The sequence below is a fragment of the Silurus aristotelis genome (assembly GCF_946808225.1).
Source record: "Silurus aristotelis genome assembly, chromosome: 7".
Taxonomy (NCBI): Eukaryota; Metazoa; Chordata; class Actinopteri; order Siluriformes; family Siluridae; genus Silurus; species Silurus aristotelis.
In genome coordinates this window covers 14,608,104-14,625,985 of record NC_139580.1, presented here as the reverse complement: position 1 = coordinate 14,625,985, position 17,882 = coordinate 14,608,104, and the positions used below count along the sequence as shown (strand labels likewise).

General features: G+C 35.2%; 2 protein-coding genes across 4 annotated transcripts; one reads left to right on the top strand and one right to left on the bottom strand.

Annotated features, from left to right (window-relative positions):
• The first annotated feature begins 933 nt into the window (after positions 1-933).
• Positions 934-9,704, top strand: tnnt3a (troponin T type 3a (skeletal, fast)). Of its 2 annotated transcripts, none has more exons than XM_083547500.1 (12): positions 934-1,034; positions 2,931-2,970; positions 3,077-3,087; positions 6,598-6,616; positions 6,741-6,786; positions 6,896-7,012; positions 7,126-7,203; positions 7,292-7,405; positions 7,497-7,609; positions 7,696-7,786; positions 8,379-8,419; positions 9,413-9,704. In XM_083547500.1, exons 2-12 carry the CDS (start codon positions 2,951-2,953, stop codon positions 9,447-9,449), a joined length of 687 nt encoding a protein of 228 aa, XP_083403626.1. In that variant the 5' UTR covers positions 934-1,034; positions 2,931-2,950; the 3' UTR covers positions 9,450-9,704. The 2 variants fall into 2 exon arrangements, with proteins under 2 accessions (XP_083403626.1, XP_083403625.1); XM_083547499.1 differs by lacking the exon at positions 8,379-8,419 and adding an exon at positions 7,974-8,014.
• A 4,790-nt stretch (positions 9,705-14,494) lies between these two features.
• Positions 14,495-16,393, bottom strand: myod1 (myogenic differentiation 1). Of its 2 annotated transcripts, none has more exons than XM_083547362.1 (3): positions 15,724-16,393; positions 15,489-15,567; positions 14,495-15,366 (listed from the first exon to the last, which is right to left on the bottom strand). In XM_083547362.1, the coding sequence occupies exons 1-3, from the start codon at positions 16,231-16,233 to the stop codon at positions 15,146-15,148; spliced, it is 810 nt and encodes a 269-aa protein (XP_083403488.1). In that variant the 5' UTR covers positions 16,234-16,393; the 3' UTR covers positions 14,495-15,145. The 2 variants fall into 2 exon arrangements, with proteins under 2 accessions (XP_083403488.1, XP_083403489.1); XM_083547363.1 differs by having other exon boundaries at positions 14,495-15,363.
• Between the last annotated feature and the right edge of the window lie 1,489 nt (positions 16,394-17,882).

The following is a 17,882-nucleotide window of genomic DNA, read 5'->3' as shown; positions in this document are numbered from 1 at the left end:
ACCATGTCCACACAGGAAGTCTCAGTGACTGCAAAAATGCTGCCCTCTGCTGGTCAAACGATTGATGCTGAACCCTGTGGCTGTAAACTTGACTCCAAAAGCAGGGTGTGGCAAGTTTGTGATACCAATGAACAGGCATACATATGAAATGTATATTAGGAGACGCTTCATTAACCTTACATCATTAAGACACAAAAGAAAACAAAATTGTGCGATAAAACAAAAAACATTAATTTATTTTAGTCATGGTTTATTTTCAAGAGGATAAAATGTTTACAAATTGCACAACTATTATTATTATTATTATTATTATTATTATTATTATTATTATTATTATTATAAAATATGTATGTATTTTTACTTAATTAATATATATGTAATATAATATATATATGTATATGTATATATATATGTATATATATATATATATATATATATACATATATATATACATATATATATACATATATATATATATATATATATATATATATATATATATATATATATATATATATATATATATATATATGTCAGAAAGAATCTGTGGTAGTTATTTACGGTTCAAATCCTTATGCAATGTCAGTTGTATAGATTTTAACACTATCACATCTACACAAATGTAAATATTCCCCATTTGTGCATTTGCAAACCCTTCCTTGAGAAAACACCCTGCTCTAAACCTGTGACCTGTTGATGCCTCCCTGTTTTAAATGCCTCTCTCACTCACTTTCAGACGTAACATTTAATTTGCTAGCCTAATGTAATGGCAAATATAGCGATGCTGTCTTGCCCCATTCCAAACTTGTGCCTCGTCCACATTCCCCCAATCGTTCCATCTCCTTATTCAGTGCCTCGGCCAAGACCTGGACCTGGCCTCCTTAGCCATGCCCACCATACTCTCTTGACCAATAGGAGGCCTTCTTAGATCAAGTATCACTATAACAGAAGGACTTAATCGGCCCTGGATGTTTGCAGAACTTTACAGCCAGTCTCCACCACCAGGGAGCTCACTTCTTTTCAGCTTTTCTGAGGTAAGACAGAGAGATCAGACACTGAGATAGAAAGAAAACATTAATGGAAAGGAAAGATAATGACAGTGTGTGTGAGTGTGTGTGAGAGAAATCACTAAGTGGAGAACATGGCATTCTACTAAACCTTAATATCAATAGAATATATGTGTACAAAAAGCATTACCAATTGCCAACATCTGCACAGATGTTGATAATTGAAACCTTTGGTACTGCTCAGGTGAGGGGATGGAGAAGCAAATGCTAGTGCACTGAGGAAGTTACAACAGCTTTGGTTAATAGTTTAGCTTTTTGTTAACAAATGTACGGAGTGCTATAGTGTGCATGCTAGTTAAAGATTCAACATGGTAGTTAAATAAAACAAAGTGGGTTTAAATGTTGCTAATATAATGATATACTGTCATTCTGTGGTTTATGCAAGTTATATATTACACAAAATATTTTTTTGGTGCTATAACTTTTCTTCAGGGTAAAACTTAACATGGTAATAAGAATGTGTGTGTGTGTGTGTGTGTGTGTGTGTGTGTGTGTGTGTGTGTGTGTGTGTGTGTGTGTGTGTGTGTGTGTGTGTGTGTGTGTGTGTGTGTGAGTGAGTGAGTGAGTTCACATGTGTTCATTCTGGGTCCAGTATATTAACAGAAGCTAGTATAAGCTGTTACTGCTGCTACTGTTATTGATTGATTAGTTCGGTTCAGTCTGGCCAGTGTTGGTTGTTTCAAACGCTACAGTGCACAATTAACATTTTTTATAACATGTAAGAATACTTTAGAAGGTGTTAGTTCAAAATGAAAAAAAAAAAATTATTTAATGCTAATTCCTAGGTGCCTTATAATCTTTAAATAGAGGATTATTTATGTGATAAAGATTTATAGAAATCAATACAAATAAATTGTAATAAAATAAAATAAAATAAACAAAAAAATATCAATTGTTAATTAAAAATAGTAAACAGATCAATAATACACCTATTCATATTACTAATTGTGTATTCTAAACACTGATTTGATTGAAAACGTGCATTTACAGCTCACCATTTTTTTAATTGATCAGAAAATTGGCTGAAAAAAAAATGGTGATGTGTTTTTTTCTTTAAATTCAGGATGTCTTGGAGTCTTGACAAAATTCTACAAAAGTTCCAGAAATGTATCTTTATATGCCACAACCACATAAGGCAATGAAGTAAAGTGTGTGTTACAGATACTATTCCAAGAGAAAGAATTTGATCTTGATGATAGAAACTGGATCCTGAACCATGTCGAGAAGGCACTTGCACCTGTCTAAGATAGAACACTTACACACAAGAAACCTTAAAGGATGTCTCACATTATTGCTGACTCAGCTAACTCAAATATAATATGGCTAAGTTGGTTAACTCAGCTATTTTTTAAATAGAGTCCATCAAAATATAAGCACATGGTCACAAAAATCCAATATCTTTAATGACAAAAATAAACTTTTTCAGTAAACGGTATTGATGGAGATCTTCGGACTTGAACCTGGTATGCTGACAGACTCATTAATCTCTAGTCAAATGAGAACATTGCCATAAAACCATATATGGAGAAGTCTCACTTACACTTCAGCACAGCTTGGGTTTCAAAGGATTTTTATAGCTAATAATCGAGGTGTTGCTGTCTATCTTAACAGAAATTGCAAGTCAGTGGAAAAGCAAGGAAATGAGGGTTGGTAAAGTAAAAAAACGCCAGAATCATTAAAGACCATTCCTGTTTACAGTTTTTTTTATATATAGGCCAATTCCTCTGGAAGTGTTATATCTAAGCAGTGTGAGTTTGCAAGTGTAAGCATTTTCCAAGCACTGTTATTTATAGTTTGAGGATGAGCAGTATAATGTATAAGTATAGTACAAGCCACAAGAATCTAATCTGTTTTTTCTTTCAGTCACAAAGTCCACTATCATCATGTCTGACACAGAGGATGTGTGAGTTTTCTTCCTAAGGCATAAACCAATGTTTACATCAAGAACAACTTAACCATGGAATACGTTTTTTAACAATAACTACTTTTCTGATTTATTTTCATTTCAGTGAGCAGCAGGGTAAGTAGTGCTACTTTTCCTTCAATAGTTATTTATTGCTCCAAAGAAAGTCATTGTTTCTATTACAGTTATTAATCATATCTCTTATTTTGTTTTAAATCATATATAACTTCCACATTCATAAATATTTCTATATCCATTTCTTCAGTTTGTGTGAATATTAAGCATTCAATTGGCTCTTCAATATCAGTGGCATATAAAACTTTTCTTTTAACTATGCATGATAGCAAAGCTACCAGCAAACCCTGACAATTAGAAGATACACTTTTAGAAAAAATGGGTTACTCAAGAGTTCTGTAAATGGTTATAGCTTTCTAAAAGGGTTCCCCTTTGGAACATTTCTAATTACATTTCTAATTAGGAAACCCTCTGGAGAACCATACATCCCTACACAGGGACAAATCCTTTTTTCTAAGAGTGTAATTCAATAATTATGACTGTGTCTCTAAATATCATGTAAATTATAGACCATTACTTTTCCAGTCAATCAATTCTAAATGTTTTTTTTTGCAACAGTTTCTGCGCTTTATGTAAAATAATGATTAAATACACTTTGCATACTCCACAGCTAGATAATGTGACATACCTTTACATATGGTGAAAATTTCTAAGTTTACTTTTATTAAGCTAATTTTTTTAGCTGTGGAGGAATGGACAGTGTATGCTTGGCATGTCTCCAACTGTACACAGATCATTGATCTATGCACAGCTGGACACTATTGATAACTCTGCTAATCTACTGCTTTCTTTTTACAAATTAAAAAAGAAGTCGGCGATGAAGGTAAAATACAAACATTTGGTGGATGTTTTTATTGCCATAAGCACTATTTGTCTAGTACTGCTATTTTTCCTAATATTGATTATCTTTACCCACAATATTCCCTCCATTTTTTTACTACCAGAAATGCTGTATAAATACTCCTGCATGCTTTAACATTATAATTTCTTTTTTTTTTTTTTACTGTTACACTGTGTTATTTATGGACCCATAAATCATTTAATTCCACTATTAATTCCAGTCCAGATCACATCACCTGCTAGTTTACTGATCTCTCATATTTTTGCTTATCTATACCTGTGTTCTAAACTGTTTATATACTTGTATAACTTAACTGAATATTTCCCCCGAACCTGCTCCAAAGCTGAGACAAGTTTCAAAAAAGAAAACATTGCACAAGACTTACAGTAACCATATTTACTCAGATCTTCAGATGGAATATTAACTCAATATCAATTGCACAGATTTTCCAAATGCTCCATTTGCTACAAATTAAAAGCAGCAAAAGAGTTCCAAAATGATTTCAAGGTCCCCGTTTTTGCATCACCTGTATAACCAATATTTTCTTCACTTCTGCACCAGTTGCTTCATTTTCTGTGGCAGCGCCACCTGGTGGCCTTGGTGTTTTCTTCACTTGATTACTGCCATCCAGGCTACTAATCACCATACTCTTTTCCCTCTAATATCCAATAATTACTTACCATGTACCTCATTTACTAACCTCTCTAACCATAACAATCCTTTCCCCATCCCCACCCCCTTGCACATGTATAGAATTAACTGAGGAGGTAGTAGATGTAGAGGTGGCTCCTGAGGCAGCCCCAGAACCCGAGCCTGAGCCTGAGGCTGAGCCTGAGCCTGAACCTGAGCCAGAGCCAGAGCCAGAACCAGAGCCAGTAGCCCAAGAGCCTGAGCCTGAACCTGAGCCAGAAGCTGAGGCTGTGGTAGAAGGTATGTGGCATGGAATATTCTCTCATCCTTCACCATGAAATAGCAGTGTGCTCCATCCCATCACATGCCAGTCACAGTGCACTAATCGGATCATACCCCACCCCTTACCCCACCTTCCACTCTCAGGGTTTCTTAGTAATCATGCATAACCTCCTCTTCGTACTTGGTAATTGTCAGAGTTAAACATGCATTCAAGCCATAGTTACTCCAATGTACTATACTGAATGGACTCCAAGATGCTATATTGAGTTTTGCTGCCCCCTATCTGCTTACACTATGCAATATATGATGCAGCATTCAAGGTTTTCCTATTGCTTTAATGCCCTATAACCATATGCTAAGCTTGTAGATACGCCCCATCATTACTCGTCATCAGTTCTGCTCAAGCAATGATCACTGCCTGCAATAGACAGTTTTTGTTATTCACTGACTAAAACCACCTCATTCTTTTCAAAATGTATGTGGACTGCAGTGCCTTCACTCAGTGTTTAGGTTAATGGATGATATATTGGAGTAATAATCATTTAGTCCTTATCCTTACTTGGGGTAATTAGAAAATAGTCAATGTAGTTAATTACATTTAATATGTTACTAAATCATTACCCTGGTTAAGGATTTGTACTTTTCTGCACAATTCAAAGCAAAATGTTATGAGAAGTTTGATGAGTTAGAGAAAATAATGTGGAAATAATTGAGTCCGATCTCTGTTCATCAAAACTGAGTTCTTCATTAAAAAAAAAAAAAAAAACAGCTTGTGCTTTTAGATTGTGGCTAAAGGTTTTTAAATATTTATGGGGAGTACTCAGACCTGATTATCCCCAAAAATTCAGCTTCTCCTTTTTAGTGTATGTTTTTATGTATCACCTTAAAATTGAAAATTGTCAGAAATACTATTGCCTTTGCTAATTTTGTTTATTCTGCTTTTGCTTTCATTGCTTGCTGCATGCAGAAGGCTTTGAAGAGGAAGGTATGTTGATTACAAATGTATCCTACCTTTGTATGTTGGAAGAACACTTTGGTCCATTGTCTCAGCTGTTTGTAGTCTCCGTCTGTTGGAGAATGTGTGCACTGAGGTTCCTCCAAGTAAAATATTCTTTTGGAGCAAGAAGCACTGCTTTAGAATTGGTCAATAAACTTAAAGATAAAAACGGATTTATAATCATAAATGGATAAATGCTGTGTCCATATTTAAATCTATTTGGGGAAAAGGGTGAAAGAATATAAAATGCTAACAACCACTAGCCTCTGCGCATTCTTCTAACCCTGCTATGCTATTTAATCAGCATGTCACACAACAACCACTGTGTCATATTGAGAGAAAGGAACCAGGTGCTAACTAAGCCACCAAGCTTGGGCATCTTTTTGGACCAGTCCAAAAAGAACACACATGGGTTGGGCCTTGGATAACAGAAGCAAATCACATTTTTCCCTTTTTTGTTCTTTGAATTTTTTTACGAAGTTCATTCAAATTCAACTTTGATTAAAATGAGCAAGACCTCGCTGAAAAATAATGATAATAACTCAATATAACATGTGTCAATCTAATTTAAAGATTTCTTCTGTAATGTTCATGTATTAACGTTTTGATGTCTAATTTGAATTTTTTTTATTGTGTTTCCTAATCTTTTAACTATTATGTGAAATAATTATGTTTTGTTCTGTAGTTACTACTTATTTTCTAAGTTTTGATTTGGAAATACCAGTTTGCTTCTTATACTACCATAAATAGACTTTTAACAAAATGCTGTGTACTTGTCCCCTCTTCGTTTTTTAATTTACAGACGAGAAGCCCAAGTTCAAGTAAGTAGGCCAATCCACATCACTGCAAATGCAGTGAGCAAATATTCATACTGAAACTCTGTTCTGGTATTTCTATCAGACCTGCATTTATCTAATACAAACTCTTGTTTTCTTTGTATCAAAGGCCATCTGCACCCAGGATTCCTGAGGGTGACAAAGTGGACTTTGATGTATGCGTCTTTTACTTACATTCTAAAAGTAGAACTGTGGGCTTTTTAGTTAGAATAGTGTAATTTTTTTATATTAAGCGCAACAAAGATTTGCATCTCTGCCAAACAGGACATCCAGAAGAAGCGTCAGAACAAGGATCTTGTGGAGCTGCAAGCTCTGATCGATGCCCACTTCGAGCATAGAAAGAAGGAGGAGGAGGAACTCATTGCTCTTAAAGAGAGAATTGTGAGTGAATTTAAATGTAATTTAAAATAGCAGTATACTGTACTTCTAGATTAAGTGATTCACACTTAAGGATCAGAGTAACATGTGTCTGTTTGTGGTGTGCTTTCTAACAGGAGAAGCGCAGATCTGAAAGGTCAGAGCAGCAGAGGATCATGGCTGAGCAGGAGAAGGAGCGCCATGCAAGGCGTGAGGTATGTCTGTAACACCAGTTCACATCCATGCACTTGTCTTTTATAACCTAACATGCACACACTTAAATACATACTTTGGCTTAAACAGGAAGAAAGGCTGAAAAGAGAAGAGGCTGATGCCAAGAAGAAGGCTGATGAGGACGCTAAGAAGAAGTCTGCCCTTTCCAGCATGGGCTCCCAGTTTAGCAGCTACCTGCAGAAGGTGATTTTGTCCTGTCTTCTGACCCTGTTCTGTCACATACAGCACTTTCAAATGTGTGTGTTAAATCTTATCTTTGTTAAATACATTTTAGGCTGACTCCAAGAGAGGTGGCAAGAAACAGACAGAGAGAGAGAAGAAGAGGAAGATACTGGCCGAGAGGCGCAAGGCACTCAACATTGACCACCTCAATGAGGACAAGCTGAAGTAAATTGCGCCACAATATGAATCAGAGCTGGTAGTGAGCCAGCGGATGGCACTGTAAGCTCTAACTTCACTGACTTGTGTTACAGAGAGAAGGCCAAGGAGCTGCATGAATGGATGAAGACCTTGGAGTCTGAGAAGTTTGAACATATGGAGAGACTGAAGAAACAGAAATATGAGGTAGAAAATTCACATGTTTAAAATAATCATTATGAGATGGGTTTTTTCCCATTTGTAATCAGAATAGATATAGTTATATCTATTTAGTTAAATTAGATATAGTTTTCTATGAGTCTTCTTAGTAAATCAAAGTTGAGAAGTGCTACCTGAGATGCATATACTTCAATCCAACTTCAATCTCCTCCAGGTTACAACACTACGTAAGAGAGTGGAGGAACTGAGTAAATTGTAAGTTGTAACAGGTTTAGTTGGAGTAGCCTGCTGTGCATGCCCTGTGTCTGCGTGTTCAGTACATTTACAGGGCAGAAACGATACAGAGAAACAGGTGACAGGCCTTTATATCCTTTTTTCAGTAAGCAAATGGTAATCAGGGCAATAAGTCTTGAAAGATAGTACTATAAAAGGACTCCGAATGACCCGAACAATGTGTAAGTAAAATTACAGACTGTAGTTAAGCCAGTACAGTATCTAGTACTGCGTCATCCTAATCGACCAGGCCATGTCGAGAGAGCTGGACAAACCAAGGTGAGAGCCGGTTTCCCTGTGTGAATGCTTTCATACTTGTTAATAAGTGCTGATGTGTTGTTTTCAGATCCTTTCATTCAGAAACCGCATTGATGAACTCCAGAAACAGTAAGTTTAGTAATGTGTCGGTTATGTTACACTCAATCCCCAGTGGCAGTTCTAAGCGGGTTCCAAGGAGGGCCACTGTCTCTCAAGACCTTCCTTTGATACAAATAAATGAAAAATCTGAAATAACCTAATTATTTGTGCACATGATAGTCCAACATGTTGTGCAGTTAGATGCATTTAGATAAGGGGCATTTTCTAAGACTGTCAAGCTATAGAAACCCAAAAGTTACAAATGTTTGTGCAATACTGAAAGAAAAAGAAAGTTAATTTAAAATGTTAAACTCAGACTTAGTTGATTTTCATTTGTATTTCATTAGCAGTCAAGTTTTGGACATAAAGTGAGCTAACAATTTCTAACAATTCAATCATTGCGATGTTTGAGAAACATTAAGTTGTAAGGTATTACCTGTAAAATTGTATTTGAATCTGCCCTCAAACAGAGTGACTGGTCATCACCTGGACCCTAAGCTAAAATTGTATAAAACTGCCACTGACCATTCCATTCCATCCCATGCCATCCCATCTCATGCTATTCTTTTCTAACCAGCCATATCACATTACATCATCATTTTATGGTATGCATGGCAGAATATATATAATTTCACCATTTTTATGGAAAATTCAAAATTAATTTATACATTATATATTCATTCATTTATAATAAATAAAATGCATTTTAAAAGCACACACTATTCAATCTCAATACTCTCTTGTCTCTGTTCATATTAACCAATACCATTACCACATATCTGGACACCCTCATTTCTCAAGGCAAATTTATTTCAAGTCTATTTCTTGACTTGATATAAATTTACAAAGGTAAGTGTTGCCTGCTGTGAATGCATGCAGCATGCATTATAATCTGAGCACACAGTAGTTAACAAATATGCTACTCTAAACGACTTTATATTGTGATTTATAAAAATAATTTATAAGCAGGTAGTAGTAGTAGAGTGTTGACTTTGTTTGTTCCTGACAATTGCCACATTACAGTAGCAAGAAGGGAGCTGCCACTCGCCGCAGGAAGTAAGTGGACAGTTCCACAATCCTTAGCAAGCACATGGCTGATGGACAGATGGAGACTGTGCAGTCCACTAAAGATCGACCATCCACCAGCTACAGTGACAATGCTATCTGTAGTTTTAGTAGTCACAGGTCTACTACGTAGCTACTCTGCAGGACTCTGTAATAATAGCTGTTCAATACTCACACTTCCTTGTCTTGAACCGCTGTTTGGTTCTCAATTTTTTCATGTAAATAAAGTGTTACTCTAAAGCCACCATCATTTGGAATCCTGTCTCTTGTTATTCAAAAGCCATTTAAGTCATTTACGGTTAGTCATTACTTAGAGGCCTACATATAAAACAGAAAATAAAAATGCATACAGTGAAGAGCATTGTCAATTTTAAGTATTTACAAAACTTGTTTAATCCTAGTCATTGTTTTGAATATTTTTCTTCAGTGTTGCATAAGACCAAGGCCAAGAATAAATTTCAAACAATATCTCTATGTAAACATTTTTGGTATCCTGTGGGCCAATAGGTCATGACAGCAGTCCTGTTCCTGTAAAGACTGGGTGTGACAAACGGATGAACACACACACACACACACACACACACACACACACACACACACACACATTCACACTGATTCACATCTAGGGTGAAATTAGCATAGCCAGTTACTCATGATTTTAAGGGGTGGTGGGAAAGCAGAGGACAGACATAAGTTAGCTGTCTAACCTTACTTCACACTAGCTCATGACATGTCACTCCTAACATTTGTGGTTTGTCTCTTATGAGCATTGAGTAAGCGATACTAATGTCTCTTGTGGGCATGTAACGTCCGTTTTTAGTTTTGATCAGATAGGGAGTGGAGAAAATGTATAACTTACAATGAAACAGTATGCACTGTTTAACTCATTCATCATCACAACAGGATATTTCAAAACATTATATGGTATGTATAGCTGTTTAAAACAATTTTTATTAAGCAAAATCCTCAACAACTATATCAAACAAACAAAAAAGCTTCCAGATAAGATCTCAATACCAAGTTTACTACATTTAGGTAAATTGTATACTGCACATAAGTTTTCATGTTGTGTTTTAACAATCTGAAACGATTGTTTTAAGGAAATTAGTTAATTATTTTACATTTCAGATAAGAGGTATGTCTAAAGTACCAGAACCAATGCACTGATTGTTATTAAGCCATTGTTATTTTTTTTCTTCCGATTTTTTTTAATCAAGCAGTGCATATATGAATTAATTACAGGTCGAAGCTAAAGTTGTGACTGAAAACATTGTAGTCAATGTGCGCGTCACGTTGATCTGAACAATCACTGGAGTCGGTAGTTCTGATATGTCCAATAGCCATGGGCGTAAATCCCGGGGGGGATTGTGTAAGTAGAAAAAACCCCGCAAAAACTGCATTTAAAAACAGTTGAGTTCCCCCTTTCCCTTTCCTCACAGTGGTTTGACCCACTGCTTTTCGAGTTAATCTCACCTACTCTACACACACGAGTCAGGTGTGTGTTCATCTCATCTACTCTACACACACGAGTCAGGTGTGTGTTCATCTCATCTACTCTACACACACGAGTCAGGTGTGTGTTCATCTCATCTACTCTACACACACGAGTCAGGTGTGTGTTCATCTCATCTACTCTACACACACGAGTCAGGTGTGTGTTCATCTCATCTACTCTACACACACGAGTCAGGTGTGTGTCTGCGGCTTAATTAATGTTTAATTCTATTAACTAGGGTATTTTATTCACTTCAAATAAAGCGATTCTCTTTAATCTAATCGATGCAGACTTATTTATAAATTAGTTGCGGCAAAAATGCTGATTAGCGATGTAATTTTCCATGAATCTGCTCTATTAGCGGTTAAAATATGACTTATCTAGTGAACGTTAGCTTGTTTACAATAGCTTGTATCATAGTGCACTGACACTAACACACCAAAGCCGTTTCCCATGCAGTGTTTTATTTTGGACGACTTGGTATAATGTTAATTTAACATTAACGCCCACAATTAACATATTGTTTATCTGTGCATTTACTAAATGAGCACTGTGCTACATCCTGACCACACTGTATTTTTATAATCAATTTCTATTCTGTTCTTAAGTGTCTTAATTAATCGTTAAATAAAATGTAAAAAAATGGAATTCCTCGTTTTTATTGCTGTGATTATTTTTTTATGATAGTTTTACTTTATTTATCTAAAGCAGTTTGAATTACTGTTGTAATTGACGCAGTCTCCATGCTACAATAATAATGATAGAAACAAAGTTTTTCACTGTGGGGACACTGTGTCTTTATACTGTAAGTACAATTGAACTATTATTTGTGTCCCCTTCAAAAATTGCTCATGAGAAATTTTATATTTATTGCCCCCCCTACTGTTAAATGAAAATTAACGCCCCTGAACGCGACACACATTTGTTCACGACGTCTTTTCTCCGATATAAAATTAAATTAAATTAAATTCAAACTTTATTTATATAGCACCTAACAACTACCAGGTAGAAACTAGTTGCTAAACAAAGTGCAAAATGCAATGTGCAGATTATAGTAATAAAATTTGAGCTAACATAAAAGTAATAAAATATACTAACTAAAACTGGGAACTAAAAAGGAGAACATAAAATAAGTATTAGAACCCAACTAAATAATATGAACGTTAAGAAGCAGAATATATATATATATATATATATATATATATATATATATATATATATATATATATATATATATATATATATATATATATATATATATATTGAAAGATACATCATGCAGATGCACTGGGACACATCATCAGTGATGTATCCTGGGGTCACTCGGTGTTTCGGGTCTTTCAACATCAGACAACCTCGTCCAGGCAATCTGATCAGACCCCGGCCTGTGTCCCAGTAGCGATTGTCCACAGTTCTGCCCTCTTAATCCAAAGCCATCTAGTGTCTTTCTCTGCGGCTTCAGTTGCAGTTCTAATCACGTTCCTCTTTGCCTCCCCAGTGATGCATTGTAGCGTATGTGCTTTGCTGAGTGAACGCCCTGCAAAACCTCTGCAGCCCACCTCCAAAGGCTCACAACGAGTTTTCCAGCCCTGCCTTCTACACTCTTCTACTAGCTAAGCTCTTGATACTTTGGCCTCATCGATGCGCTCTGCCCAAGGCACAGTGAGCTCCAATAAAATCTATTGCTTGGTTAAATCTGAGACAATAATCATGTCTGCACGAAGCTGTGTAGATGTTATTCTGTTAGGGATCTTCAGCCGTTTATCAGGATCCACCTCCAATTCCCAGTCTGTTGTTATACCCCTAATATATATTATATATAATATTAGGGGTGTATTAAATGCAATCCTTTTAACGTGCGGAACATAGTACAATCTGAGTTCCCTTAGGACCGTATTAAGTGGCGGACCGCGAGTTTGTTTAGTCTCTCGCACTTTGTATGCATTTATTTATCTATTATTATTATTATTATTATTATTATTATTATTATTATTATTATTATTATTATTGTTGTTGTTGTTATTGTATATATATATATATATATATATATATATATATATATATATATATATATATATATATATATATAAAATTTTTTGTTTGTTTTGTTTTATTAAATGTGAAAACATGCACAAGAATGCCAGGGTTATCTAGAGTAAGCCCAGTGTTAATGTGGCACCACCTCATTGAAACAAGATTTGTTTTGCGCATGCATGAAACGTTAGCGTTATGGATTCTTTAACGTAAAAGAATTAAGAATAAAGAATTTCTCTTCAAAGGAAAAAATCCTGACAATTCCACATATCAAGGAAGTGAATGGATGAAAGATAGAAGAAATGAAGACATAATGAATGCTGAAATTATTCACAGTTAAGTAGATCATATATATATATATATATATATATATATATATATATATATATATATATATATATATATATATATATAGATAGATAGATATAGATATAGATATAGATATAGATATAGATATAGATATATCAAATGGATGCTTGATTTGTGCACACAAGGTGGCGCTGCTGATACATACTTTTGTCTTAGTGATTTAATTAGTTATATTTGCATTTGTGAAATGACATGTTATATTTAGAATGTACCTACTCAACAGGAACACGTTTCAGAACAACTTAAAACCAAACCTCAATTACAGACATGTTACAAACCCAGTTAAAGACGTGTTACGTAACATCCAAAAATCTCGAAATTATTAAATGGGCACTGAAACCTTTTAGAATAGCAGACTATTTACTTCTACCCAAGTTAGACCCCACAACACACAATTTAATACATTCTTTCGGCTTTAGAATATTTATAATTATATATTGAATTAATATGATTTTTATATACATATATTTTTAGAGACTTATACATTGCAGCTCACAATAATTATTAAGAATTTATATTGTGAGATCTTGGAAAAATCAACGACATTGAGCAGGATGAAAATAATGTTTATAAAAGCAACAATTTTGTTTTCTTCTAAAAACTCGAATAAATTAGTCCAAAGTCACGTCACAAAATAATACGCACCAAGAGCGGCTTTACTTTTGAGAATATTCTGGAAGGTATTGCGCATGTCTGAAAATGCAGTTGTTCCATGAATTCAAAAACATTATATAAATCGGATAAATCGCTGATCACGGCGCTAATTACCTGATCATCATCTATGTTAATCACGTTATTAATGAATAAATATTTTATGAACATTTGCATAAATTTTTGCGGGTGTTACTGCGGGTGATTATTATTTAATTCGAAATGACATTTTCTGGTTTGCCCGATTTTTTCCAGGTTAATACTAAACAGGGTGAACTTGTTTTTACTATCCATTAAAGATTTTTTTTTTTTTCAGATGGTGTAAACTTTTGTAAATTATTTGATTGTTTATAAAAAAAAAAACATATATAATAAGTAAATTTTAATCGACTTAAAATAAAGACGGTCTAACTGTCGTTTAAGTCTATTTATTAAATACATTTTATTTTTTTGTGGAATCCAAAATAAATCAAGAGAATGACGCATGTAAATGTCTGTGTATAAATAATTCATATCTTTATTTATTCGACATTCACTCATTGAAGATGTATAAATATAAAGTTTAACGCTGGACACAACAAACGTCTCAAACAGGCAATATTAAATTATGTTACACAATTGTGTTTGTTTGTTCGTTTCTTTTTTTCTTTTTTCTTTTTTTACAAAACAGCTCTTATATACACATGTACAAAAATGGTCCTCTAATTTTTATATCTGCAGTGGTTATTCTCCGTAAATAATTAGGAAATAATAAAATATGAAAGTGACAGAACGTAGTCTGAAATAAAGCAAGAAAGCAAGAAAGCAAGAAAGCAAGAAAGAAAGAAAGAAAGAAAGAAAGAAAAGAGGGAAAATATGGTCACATATGGCAACATTGACATTGTTATATAAATAAGCTTAGTTAAGAAACTGACTTCTGCAGAGCCACGATCATAATGGAATTTGACATTTTAAAGAAAGAAATAAAGAAAGAAAGACAAAAAAAAATCCGTTCTCCAAATTCTTGAACAGTTTGGTTGTAGTTTTTTTTTCTTCTCAGTTCATGAAAAGAGTAGTAGTCCTCGTTAATGGTGGCTGGTTAACAACGTCCCTCGCGCTCTCTGAAATGTTGATGTCGGTATGGATGTGTTTCTCTTTTCTGTTCAGAGCACTTGATAGATGGGGTCGTGGGTCGGGCCGGAGGGGCTGCAGGTATTATTCGGGGAGGGCGCGCTTATCTCAGGCGGAGAGCCGGTGATCCCCTCGCACAGCTCAGCCGCAGGAAGCGAGGATGCGGCGGGAGACTCGGTGGAGATGCGCTCCACAATACTGGATAAACAGTCTAAACTCGACACCACCGGGTTCTTGTTACTTCTCACATCTGCTGGAAAAATACGATAATCAGAAAACAAAACTATTAGAAATGTATTGCATTATATAAAGGGTATTTTTGTTTTCTTCGTCAGCATGACATTAAGGGATATTCATATTTCTTCGTTGACCTACCATTTGGAGTTTCGTTGAAGTACGAGTTGTCATAGCTGTTTCTTCTCCCGGACGAGCGAGCAGGACCATTAAAATCCATCTAAACAAATATATAAAAAGATACAATTATTAAAAAATCAGATCACTATGAGTTACGGTAAATAACAGCTATTGAAGAATGAAAGGCCTTCGTAATCTAATAAACGAATTGCAAATATTCTACACAAGGAATGTCAAAACTGTAAACGATTCTCACCATGCCATCTGAGCAGTTGGACCTGGGACTGGAGGCATCTGAATCACCGCTGTATTGCTCCAGAACCGGGTAGTAGTTCTCTTCTTGGCTTCTGAGTAAGGCCTGGAGAGACTCAATGTAACTGATGGCGTTTCTCAGGATTTCCACCTTAGGAAGCCTCTGGTTAGGGTTAGTAGATGTGCACCTCTTCAGAGTTTCGAAAGCATCGTTGACCTTGCTCAGGCGTCTCCTCTCTCTCATAGTTGCGGCTTTGCGCCGGTCTGCGTTGGTTGTTTTCCGTTTGCATGCCTTACACGCCCACAGGAGACACCTGCCTGCTTGGTGGTGTCCACTCGGCGCCCGGATGTGCTCGTCCTCCATGTGGTTGTGTTCGTCCGACTTGAGCAAGCTGACGTGCACTAACCTGGGGTCCAGGTCTTCAAAGAAATGCATGTCGCTGGTGTTGAAGCAGGGGTCATCATAGAAATCATCGGCTGAGGGTATGGGAAACGGAATATCCGACAGCTCCATTTATCGGTAGTGTGTTATTATTATTATTATTGTTTTAACTTGTAGCCCAGAGTTAGCTTGCCCCTTGAGCGTCCGTAAGTTTTAAACCCAATATTTCGTTCGTTGAAATATCAAGAAGGTAAGGCCGGGTTGGCTTGAACGCACTGCTCTGTGCGGACCCTTCCAGGCACTTGTTGCTGAGGAAGTTTTTTGACACCTTATATCCTAGTCCGGCCAAATGGGGACGTGTCCCGTCACTTTCCGCCTGACCAATAGGAATGTAGGCTGGGGAAGTGTGGGCGGAGTTTATTTTAGCCGCACGAGACCCAGTGACTGTAATAACAATGAAGTTTGCAATAAAAGAATTTATTTAACAAAAAATTAAATAAAAAATGTGTCAATAACGTTGAGTAATAGTTAATTCAATGTAAATTAAAACAGAGATTTTAACGTTTAGATTATTTATCAGGCTTTAAAATATGTGGACTAAATGTGTAAGGAATACAAAAAACATAGTCACTAGTCAATCTATATATTTATTTTGATACAAGAAATACTAATTTGACTGTAAAAATTAAACCTGTGAATAACTGTAGGGAGACCTTCTTATTCATTGTTTATTCTAAGAAACAAACATTCATTTTAAGAGTTAAGCGTAAAGACCTCGTTTATATGTCTGAATATCATTAATATTGTCTATAAAGATATAATAAATGATATGAGTTACATTAAGTACGCTGTCGTGTTTTATGAGTGTATAGCAATACTAAACAGCCTTTGCCTCTGAGATTTGTTTCAAAAAAGCAATGTTTTAATTCTTCATTTCATACAATAGTGATCAGAAGTATTTAAAAAGTATATAACTGTAACCTAACTTCATAACTATACCTTTGATTTATTGGTTGTAAATCATTTTAACTATTAAAATTAATGCATTTCGATTATAATTAATATTATTCTCCGAGTGTATTAAATGATAACTTAGTTATTGAATAAGTAACGGTCCTTTGTTGTTGTTGTTTTTGTTGGCACATCCTACATGATATTCCTACTTTGTGTTCTACTTTTGCGATTTGAATAAGCAAATGCATTTCCTGAGTCAAACCGAATACATGCATATTCTTACACAGGAGTTCATTTGGTTCATACAATCTATTTCCACTTTGTACTTTATTTAGTTTCATTCAAAAATAGCCAAACCCGGAATTATAGCTCCACCAACAGAGGGCAGAAAAGTGTCAAATAGCCAGGTCCCAAAAGTAACCATGACCCAAATAATCTTCATCCATCCATCCATCCGTCCGTCCGTCCGTCTATCTATCTATCTATCTATCTATCTATCTATCTATCTATCTATCTATCTATCTATCTATCTATCTATCTATCTATCTATCTATCTATCTATCTATATATATATATATATATATATATATATATATATTAGTACACACTATAGAAAGTATATTTCCATACTGTTTCTTGCATAAATATTCTAGATACATATAAGGCCATCTCTTTTACACTACAGTTCACCCCAGATTTTTTATTGTGTTTAGATCTGGACTATGGCTAGGTTATTAAAAAACATTGCTGCTTCCTTTTGCTGATCAGTTCATTTAATATTGGTGTCCCATGCAGAGAAAAATACAGTACTTGTCAGATATTTACAG